The sequence below is a fragment of the Lagenorhynchus albirostris genome, chromosome 12, assembly GCF_949774975.1.
Source record: "Lagenorhynchus albirostris chromosome 12, mLagAlb1.1, whole genome shotgun sequence".
NCBI classification, from domain to species: Eukaryota; Metazoa; Chordata; class Mammalia; order Artiodactyla; family Delphinidae; genus Lagenorhynchus; species Lagenorhynchus albirostris.
This window is the reverse complement of record NC_083106.1, coordinates 8,296,203-8,307,059: the sequence shown is the minus strand read 5'-3', so window position 1 is coordinate 8,307,059 and position 10,857 is coordinate 8,296,203. Positions and strand designations below refer to the sequence as shown.

Sequence of the window (10,857 nt, the reverse complement as noted above, 5' to 3'; positions counted from 1 at the left end):
ACAGAACGCTGCCTTTGAACCCAGTTCAGGCGCTCCGCAGAAACCACAGCTGGGAGCAGCAGTATCTAAGGACCTTAAATCCTCCTTTCCCGGGCGCGGGGTGTGGGGAAGACCAGGGAGGGCTGCAGGAACGACCACAACAGGCTGATAGAGGTGAAGGGGCCTGGCTCGGGTCCCCAACGTTGAAGCCAGAGGTATTTATTTAAGGTGACAGAGGCATGCCTGGGCTTGGCAAGGAGATTGGGCGTGATGGGCCATTCCCGCAGCCGGAAAGCCGGAGAGGTTAGACAGCGGGAGCGCACGCCCGCACAGCAATCACTGCGTTTCTAGACCCGCCCAGCGGTTTTCCCGGGCGCTTGGGCACCCTGAGCCGCGGCCCTGCGCCCCGCCCGCCTCGGGCCATCACCCCGCCACCCTCGCCACCCCCTCAGCCCGCATGCCGGCAGGGGGCGCCCGCGCGCGGCTAAAAGGCGCGGCCGGCGGCCGGCGGCCTCAGTGCGGAGCGCGGCGGCCGCGGCGCGGACAGGGAGCGAGCGGCGCGGGGCCTGGGCGCACGGGTGCGGCGCAGAGCGCTCCGACGCACACCGACGGCGGGGACCCGACGGCGGCCCCTCTGCGCTCCCAGGCTCCAGCCCAGCGCCCACCCGGCAGCCGCCCGGCCCAGCCCGCCGCGCACCCCGGGCTCCCGATGGCGCCCGAGGTCGGGGCGTCCCCGCGGGCTCGGCTCCCTCTGCCCTGGGCGGCGCTGCTGTTCCTGGCCGCGCTGCTGCCAGTCGTCTCCTCGGCGGGGGCTCCAGGTATGCGCAGTCCCGGCCTCGGCCGCCCGGCTCTCCGCGCCTCCTCACCGCTTCCCTGTCCGCCTTCCGTGCGCCGCTCACCCGCCTGTCGCTCGGGGGACCGCCGGCCTGCTCTGTACTGGCTGCATGTCCTGTCACTAACTTGTGCGTCCTCATCGCTCGCGAGTCGGGGCGCGGAGGGGCGGCTGGGGACGCGGGTCCGGGCGTTCGGAGCCTTGCGCGCTGGAGGCGGGCCCGGGGACACGGTTGGCGGCATGGGGACCTCAGCGCAAAGCGGTTTCAACTTTGCCGTCGAACGCCCGGAGTCGGGAGACACAGCAGTCTAACATTCCGGGAACATTCCGGCAAAGAAAAGAAGGGGGGTAAAAAATGAAAGAAAGGCGACCTCTCGGCTCTGCGGTGGGGGGAGGGGTGACGCTTTCCTTTGCCCAGAATTTCCCCGTGGGCATCCTTCTTTCCTCCAGTTCACCTGCCCCGAGGCACGGATGCCTGGTGAAGGACGGCACTCGGGAGACCAGAGGGAGGCAGAGAGGCAGGACTGTTCTCTAAGGGCACGGGGAAAGCTGTGGGCCGCCGCGGGGCAATCGGGTACCTCGGTGCCCAGGGAGAAGCCGCGCTCTTACGTTGCATCTCGGTGGGAAGTTTGGAGCTGGGAAGAGGGCATCTGTCTTGAGAGGAGGGAGAGGGGAGAGGGAGGGTCATTTCGGGAGAAGCTCACCATTCCCCGAAGGCTGAGGCTGGAGACGGGGTGGATGATTGCTTTGGGGGCCGAAATGTGAGAAACGCTTTTCAGAAAATGCAAGCGCGCTGTTTTCAGATTTCTTGTACGTTTCCCGCAGAGCGAGACAAATTTTTCATCCCTAAGCCGTTGGTGGCCCTTGTTTCCACCTCCTGTGCAGGCATTTTCACACTTGACACTGTGTGGCTTTTATTTATGTCATCGGTTTGAAGTCGACATTTTTGTTGACACTGCTCACTCCCAGCTGGGTTATAAAAATTCAGATGCGATTCTAAGGAGGGCTGCTTGCTTTATGACGCTATTTAGTGTGTCGACTGCCCTCCTACTACAAGGGAAAAGGGAAAAGTTGGGGGTCCCATTGCCTTCTGAGTCTTTTTGGTGGGTGCATCGTGCATAACGCTTGTCTCAGGATTATGCCAAGCGCTGGGATGCCACTTTTTCATAAAACGAGGGTCCAGTTGTAGGTTGTTTTCGTCTCTGTTAGCTATTTCTAGGAAAGCATTCACTGAACATTTGTATAGTACTTATCAAGAATAAAACTATTTTAAAGCCTTTCAACTTCCCCCCCTACAACCCGGGGCTTTTTTTTTTTCTAAATTAAAATTCTCTGAATTGGAAAGAGTTTTTGTATCAGAAAACAGACTGAAAGTGGAGCCAGTGCCACCCTGGCATTTTGCAGCCTTGTACCTGTTAGGTTCCACTGCCACCTGCCCGACGGGTTTACATTTGCGTGGGTCCGAAGTCTGGGCGTCTTGCGATCGCTCCCGGAATCCTGCTGCCTTCCGCGTGCTGCTCCTTGGCTCGCCTTCCGCTCTGTAAATCACTGAGCTGTGGAATGTGGGAGCTGGAACGCTTACTGGCACTCCTCTCTACTGTGTTGACGTGGGATTTGCAAGAAAACGATGACCAGACTAGAAGCAGACAAAGGAGGACAAACACATTTTGAAATGCATATCTACTGCATTTAAATGATAGAAGGAAGCGACATCGCCTGCAGAGAGCTCCACGTGCTGGGGAAGAAATCGGGGGGCACGTAATTTATTCACCGGCTTCTCTGGAAGGCTTCCTGCCTGTCTTGCTGTAATAGCTGCAGTCACTGCTCCAGACTTGTACTCTGGTACTTGCAGCAGGGCTGTGGACACACTGCTTCCTCTCTCACTGAACGAATGCATGGGCTTAGCGAGCTGCTCGAGTCAGGCCCTCCCCCATCCCCCAGACCTTCGGGATCAGAATCCCTGCCATGAAATCACCCAGAGCCACCTTCCTAGTGGCTGACCCATCACAGCTCAGAGGAGCTTTCCTTAAAACAGAGGGGATTTGCAGGGCATGCTGAAGATCTAAATAAACCCTTCAACTTGGTGGTCAATTAAAATGTAAAACAAAATCAGCAAGTGATGCATGCTCCCCCCTCATCCCTACAATAAAATACTACGCAACAGTTAAAACTGTGATTGCACTTGCCAGTCTGATACGATACGTTTTTCTAAAAACACGTGAGGACACACATACTCTCATACATTTATAGTGGTTATCTTAGGATGGTTTTGGGTGATTTAAAAGCTTTTTTCTTTAAAGCTTGAGGACCCTTTCAGGGAATCCGCAAGATCAAAGCGATTTTCAAAGTAATACTAAGACTATTTGCCGTTTTCACAGTGGTGACGTCTGTAGGGAGAGTACAAAAGCTTGTGAAGTGAGAAAACTTCAACTGCGGGTGCTGTAGTGTGAATCTTAGCGTTGGTGCCACCGTGAGCTGGTAGTCACTGCATTTTTCAGGCTTTTGAAGTTGAGAAAGGATATGCCAGTTTCCATGAAGAATGTCCTTCGTGCAACAGTAAAAATGATTAATTTACCAAATCTCTACCCTTGTCTGCATGTCTTTTGAATATTCCGTGTGAGGAAATGGGAAAGGCACAGAAAGCAATTCTGCTGACTGCCCAAGTTCATCAGCAATCCCGCAGAGAAGCAGTTGTGTGATAGTTTGACTTGTGAGCTGAACTAGCCGCTTTTTTTCATGGAATGCCACCTTTACTGGAAAGAATGGCTGCAGACAGACCAGTTATTTTGACTTGAGTATTTGGCAGACATCTCAAAAACATGACCAAAGGCGGTCTGCCACTTCTGGTAAAATAACTGCTAGTATGTCTTGCCAGTGAGAAAATTGAGCTGTCAGGTGAAAATCAGAATTTTGCCATGTCACCTCCAATGTCCTAAACTTGAAAGCTTCCCAATACTTAGAAACTTTCCTAATAAGTTAGGTGGTGATATAAAAGAACGCGATTTTGAAATACTGTTATAAAATGTGTCAACATTTAGATGCTCTGCATAAGCAAGTGAACTGGTAAATCCAAGTGACCCATGCACAGTGTTACAATATCTTGCCTGGCTAAAAGGTCCACCAAAGTGCAAAATAGCCCAGTGGATTTTTAATGGAACAAAATGTGAAAAATTCTTTTTATGGTTTCAGATTGTACATTGCAACTAACCTTTAAGAAACTGCTACTTGATGAGTTTTGGTGTAGTATCAAAGATTTTCCAAAATTATCTGTAAGGCTATTAAAATACCTTTCCCATATCTGTATGAGGTCAGATTGTCTTCAGATACTTCAGCCAAAACAACATACTGCAGTAGGTTGAAGGCATAATCGGATAGGAGATCCCGCTGTCTTCTATGAAAGAGATTTGCCAAAATGCCAAAAAATGCCATTCTTCTCATTTTCTTTGTGTTTTGGAAAACAGTTATTTTTCATAAAATACAGTTTGTTATGTCAGCTTGTAATGGTTTACTATTGCTATTTTAACATTAATTAATAAGTACGTAGTTTAACCTCTTCCTAGATTTAATTTCTGGTCAGTAGATACGGATAGATAAAATCCACAAAAACACAAACTCTGTGAGATCCTCATTAATTTAAGAGTAGATAGGAATCTGAGAAAAGGAGGTTTGATAACCACTGCCGTATAGAAAGGATGTAGGTTCAACATCAAGGCGCCTGGGTTTGAGTCTCAGCACTGCCATTCACCTGCTGTGTGGCTTCGGGCCAGTTGGTCAGTCCCCACTGGACCAAGCAAATGGAAAGATTCCTTCCACCTCTAGAAGCCCTCACAGATTCTCCTGTGGCCCAACCTACATGCAGCTCTGTAGGGTTCCCCTCCTACTTCTGTCCTCTGAGAGGAGTGGGTGAATACACCCTTTCCTTTTATCTTGTACATTGGAGCCCCTCCTCCCCCAGATGAAAGAACTGTTTTATTTGTCAACTGAGCACACAATTCATTAGTAGGAATTAGAGGTTGTAATAGAATTGCAGAGTGATAATTTATGTCCTTGGAAAGTTATCACTGGTCAGTTCCAGATCATCATCTTACCAAGACCATTCATAGCTCTATTTAAGACACAAAGGCCTGAAAACCGGCCCTGTTGGGGGTGAGGGCTGGAGGGATGTATTCGTTTCCTGTTGCTGTTATAACAAATTACCACAAACTTAGTGGCTTAAAATAACACAAATTTATTATCTTACAGTTCTGGAGGTTAGAAGTCTGCAATGGGTCTCATTGGCCTAACATCAAAGGTTTTGTTCCTCCTGGGGCTCTAGGGAGAATCCGGTTCTCGACTTTTTCAGCTTCCAGAGGTGCCCGCGACCCTCAGCTGGTGACCTCTCCAGCAATGGCGTCACTGCACTTCCATCCATGCATCAGCTTCTCTGACTCTGACCTTCCTTCTCCCTCTTTCACTTAGAAGGACCCTTGTGATTACATCGGACAACCTCCCATCTCCAGACTGTTAACTTAATCACATGTGCAAAGTCTATTTTGCTGTGTGAGATCACACATTCACAGGTTCTGGGGTTACGACATGCACATCTTTGGGGACCATTATTTTGCTACTGCAAGGGGTGAGGGTGTGGGTAAAGGGAGCCTAGATGTAAGCATTTCAGGAAAGGCCCCATCATGATTTGCTGATTAAGGAGCAGAGCTCTTTTCATTGGTCCCTATGGAATTTAGGAATTTCTTGAATTCTAATAAAACTTCTATTCAGAAGCTTTTATTTCAGTTAGAAAATATGGACGTGAGTATTTAAATGTATAAAGGAGAGAAAAGAATATATATGTATGTGTATTCACGTGTTTAACCATAGAATATTTATGTTAGGATACATCTGACATTGAGACCTTGGCTGCCTTTGGGGAGAACTGGGTAGCTGAGGGCAGAGAATGGATATTATTTCATTATTTTAAATAATTTTTAAAAATATTTATTTATTTATTTGGTTGCACTGGGTCTTAGATGCGTCAGGCGGGCTCCTCAGTTGCAGCATGCGAACTCTTAGTTGCGGCATGCATTTGGGATCTAGTTCCCTGACCAGGGATGGAAACTGGGCCCCCTGCATTGGGAGCGCAGAGTCTTAACCACTGTGCCAACAGGGTAGTCCCTGTTGCATTATTTTAGTAGACATATTTTAGAGCATTTGGATTCAGGGAGATATTGGTTAAACACATGGCGAACATCGTTTTTGCCTAAGACATTATCCTTGTCTTAGTTACAAAGAAGATGAATTTAATTTAATTTGGGGGAATTGTGTTATTAGTATCATCTTATCAAGGAAAATTCTGCAGTATGGATCAGGTGATGAAAATTTAGAAATTGTGAATAAGGAATTTTTGTGCCCCTGAGTAGTAGGTGATGCCACGTGGAAGATGCGGAAGACACAATTTTCTCCCAGTTCCTTCCTTTTTCGGCTCCTGGCCCGGCAGGCGGCAGCACTTGCGGTCCACAGCCCTTAGAGGGCGCTCGGGGCCTTCCCGCCGCGTTGCCCCGTTGCCGCCGCCCGCTGGCTCCTCGCGTTCCAGCCCCCGTCGCCGGGGCTTTACAGAGACAAGAAACTTAGGACATACGTTCAGTTACCTGCTTTGGTTTTCCCTTAGTGTTTGCCCTTTTTTTTTTTTCAATTTTGCTACTCATTGGAGTTTCCTTCAGATATTAAGCTGGGAAGGACAACTCACTCACTGAGAGTGGACCTGCCTGCAAGTTAGCAATTTTCAGTTGCCCGTTGGTGAGAAAGAATTTGAAGCCTAAACCTAAAGCTGGGGTCAGCTGCTGGGGTACCCCTGTTATATCTGCAGGTTCTGGTCAAAGCTGCAGCAGCTGCAGGATGGGTGAGCACAAGGGACCCTGAGGGGAGGTACCTGCCTCCTGGGCACTGGAAATCAGTTTTGAGTGAGTTTGGGTGAAACCGTCTCTCTCAGTATCTCCCCTCCATGCTCACTGGATTCTCTTTGTAACCAGAGAGAGTAATGCAAATCCTAAGACAGGTTTGGAAGTGCACCGAAATAACTGGAGAGCTGCTAATTCTTCTCCTGTGGCCTCCTATATGTGGAGGCCATGATAAAATGATAACATCATCATAATCCTTAAAGTACAGTCTAGTTAATCCTGTGTTCACCTTTATGAGGAGTTCTTAGGTTGTGTCTCGACTTTCTTTTTAATATGAACTGGCCGTTAAAAGTGCCGCAGTTTACCATTTCCCTGTATGTCATTTCATTTCATTTTCACTGCAGCCTTGTGAAGTTGGTAACATCCTCATCTTACCCCGAGGGGACTGTCCCAGAGTCGGACATCTAGTTGAGTGGGGGTCCTGGGATTTGGACTCCAGTCTCCTGGATTGAGACCCCACGTTCTTCCTGCAGACTCCCCGGCTCCTGCTGGCTTGGACGTTTCCTATGTCGGTCTCTTCGTTAGGCCGGTACAACCGTTTCTGATTTGCTCAGGATGCCTTTCCAAATCTGTGCTTTGGTCACATTGCTGTTGAGAAATGATTCTGTCGTACACGGAAGCATGTTAAACTCTGGTAGGACTTAACTTCAGATGGGGTTTTAGTGAACCCTATTCCCTGTTACAAAATCGATTTGGCATTTGGATATAAGCAAGATCCTTATTGTGGGGAGTGCCCTTTACTTAGTGGGCCCTGGAGGCCAGTGCTCTGTGTCTAGTTTGTTACATGAACCCTTCAACCTTTAACACAGGGCTTCTCTGGGAATGTTTGACCCGTGTGATGGAATTCATAACCCTGAGCCGCTGGCCTTGGATTTTCACCAGAAGGCTCCCAGAATTCAAGTTTGATTACAGCGGAGGGTTAAATCAAGGACCAGCACTGAGAAGCAGGAGCAGCTCATCTGTGGGGTTGACAGACCTGCACCTGGTGAGACTGTAGTACTGCGAGCGTGAAGGGTTTCAGACTTCTCAGAAGAGATGCATCATTGAAATGCTGGGATTTGTCTTTTAGGAATTATTCTCTGGTGTCACAGCTCTTCATTCACTCCAGTAGCCCTGACCCAGCCGCTCATTTGCACTGTGACCTTAGGCAGGTCATGACTCTTCAGGCCTCAGTTTTCTCATCTGCGAAATTAGGGGATTGGACTAGAGATGTGGAGAAGGGCCCCTTCCAGCTCTCACTTTGTGGGAGTTTCCATTGGAAGGTGTCCATTCATTTATTCAGCAAGCACAGGAATGCCAAGTCCAGTACACACAGTCCGTTCGTGAGGGCACAGGCATGGGGAGGGCAGGGAGGGTACCGGCAGTGGGATGCGTGTTAGGACTGGAAGGTCCAGGGCAGCTGTGTTGTTTCGTCGCAGGCAGATGGTTGGCCAAAGCCAGCAGACACGGATCGGGGATGCACCTGTGTTGCTGTTGTGAGAAGGGTGGATGGTGGGTCCCTGTACCCTAGTGCTGTGGCTGGAACCACTTAGCATCGTAGTAAACAATCCGAGCAGGTATGCAGCCACGGCTCCTAATTTGAGACGACACCGCATTTGTCTGCAGGTGCAGTCCCACTGACAGTCACCCGCAGCTGGACCACCCAGCGCGGGGCAGGGCCAAAGAGGCGGGAGACCTGCTGGGTCACGTGTGGCCTCCTGGGAGCTCAGAGGAACAACCCAAGCCAGGCCAGGCCAGGTGAGGGCGGCCCCGGCCAGGCGGGCCCTGCCGGCTGGGATCTGAAGAACCAGACCTGTTGACACCGATGGGTACTTTGGGTCGACAGAGGGGAAAGCTGCCGGCACAATCTCACGAGGGCAGCACCACCTCATCCTCATAGTGTTTTTTGTTTGTTTGTTTTGTTGTTCGGTATGCGGGCCTCTCACTGTTGTGGCCTCTCCCGTGTGGAGCACAGGCTCCAGACGTGCAGGCTCAGCAGCCATGGCCCACGGGCCCAGCCTCTCTGCGGCATGTAGGATCTTCCCAGACCGGGGCACGAACCCGTGTCCCCTGCATCGGCAGGTGGACTCTCAACCACTGCGCTACCAGGGAAGCCCCCTCATAGTGTTTTATAAAACAAAATCCTCTACAGTGAAGGCTCAGGCTCTCCGGACTAGCAATGGCCCAGCTGTGTGGTCGTCACACTGATGCTTCCACCTAGAAAGTGGAGAGCGTGGGTGAACCTGTCACATGGAGGCCAGGGGGGCTTGCTGTACTTATTGTAGGTCAGTGTAAAGACAGCTTTACGGGAGCATTTCCCCAGGCAGAAGGGTCAGGACTTCGGACAACATTATGTGTGTAAAAGGTCATTTTTTTTAATGGTTTTTAAAAGTTTTTATTTTCAGAGAGCTGTAGATTCCCTTGCGTCACCCAGTTTCTCCCGAAGGTCACATCTTGTGTGACCGCAGTGCACTGCCCTGGTTGGGGAGCTGACACTGGTGCAAGTCATCAACTTTATTCAGAGCTCACCAGTTTCACATGCTTTTGTGTGTGTGTTTCTGTGTAATTTCAACACACGTGTAGATTGTGCAAGCACCACAGTCAAGATACAGAACATTCCATCGGAAGGACCCCTCCTGCTTTTCTTTTATAGCCACGCCCACCTCCCTTCTTCCCCTCCTCCTTGGCAACCACTAATCTGTGCTCCATCTTTGTAATTCTGTCATTTCAAGAATGTCATATCAGGGACTTCCCTGGTGGTCCAGTGGTTAAGACTCTGAGCTTCCACTGCAGGGGGCGAGGGGGCTCCAATCCCTGGTCAGGGAACTAGGGCCAAAAAAAGAAAATGTCATGTCATATCAGTGGAATTGTATATATAACCTTTTGAGATAGGTAAAAGCCTATTTTTAAAAAGTATATATTTTTGCCCATTCTGCTTGAGATCACTACAGTTAGTTTGCAAGTATTTTGTGTGTACTGAGATATTATGGTGAGTAATTTGGCATGGCAGGGAAGTACTACGCCCACCCTGGTCCAAGCCACCTTACCTGGATTACTGCGATAACCTTCTCACTGGTCCCCCTGCTCCTGCCCTCTTCCCCTACACTCTGTTTTTAAAACAGCATCACAGGGGCTTCCCTGGTGGCGCAGTGGTTGAGAGTCCGTCTGCCGATGCAGGGGACACGGGTTCGTGCCCCGGTCTGGGAAGATCCCACATGCCGTGGAGCGGCTGGGCCCGTGAGCCATGGCCTCTGAGCCTGCGCATCTGGAGCCTGTGCTCCGCAACGGGAGAGGCCACAACAGTGAGAGGCCCGCGTACAGCAAAAAACAAACAAACAGAAAACCGAAAAACAGCATCACAGTGATTCTCAGGATGCATGACGTCACAGAGCCGTCTACCTCTCTCAGATAGAAACCGAAGTCCTAGCAAGTTTCAAGGCTACACATGATCATCTTCCTCGCCAGGCCTTCCCTCACTATCAGCTTCAGCCCCTGGACCTCCTTGCTGCTTCCCTAATGTGCTAGGCACCTTCCAGCCCCAGTGCCTTTGCACTTGCTGTTCCCTTGGCCTGAACAACTCTCCATAAACATGTATGGGATATCCCTCACCGTTTTCAGGTTCTTTATGCCGTATCATCTTCCTGTGAGGCCTCACCTGACCACTCCCCACCATTTAACAGTATAATCTTACCCACACCCCACAGCACTTCTTATCCCAGTTTTATTTTTCTCCTCAACCTCTATCACTACCTGAGAGTGTGCGTATTTCACTTGTGTGGTGGTAATCGCCTGTCTTTCTCCTCTGGAACAGAAGCTCCATTTTGTCAGTTTTGTTCACTGAATTCTCCCCATTGCCTGGAACCCTGCCTGAAAATAGTGGGTACTTAGTAAATATTCACTGAATGATCAGATATGCTTTCTTTGGTATTAATTACATATGATATACATTCAATCTCTTTATGTATGTTGACCTGAGGCCAGCAGGATATGTGTGGTTTGTGGGTGTGGGGCAGGCCCCTGCATGCCTCTCACTCTAACCTGTGGAGTCAGCACACGAATTCTGAGGAGTGTTGGCTTGTGTTGGAAGTCCCATCTGCAGCGGGAGTGAAGAATTTTACTTACATGGTATTCTTG

General features: G+C 49.9%; 1 protein-coding gene across 1 annotated transcript in view; it reads left to right on the top strand.

Annotated features, from left to right (window-relative positions):
• Positions 1–688: 688 nt before the first annotated feature.
• FNDC1 (fibronectin type III domain containing 1) overlaps positions 689–10,857 on the top strand; it is a 97,398-nt gene continuing 87,229 nt past the window's right edge. The window contains exon 1 of the mRNA XM_060168139.1: positions 689–797. Within this exon, the coding sequence (XP_060024122.1) occupies positions 689–797 (109 nt within the window). The remainder of the gene's footprint in view (positions 798–10,857) is intronic.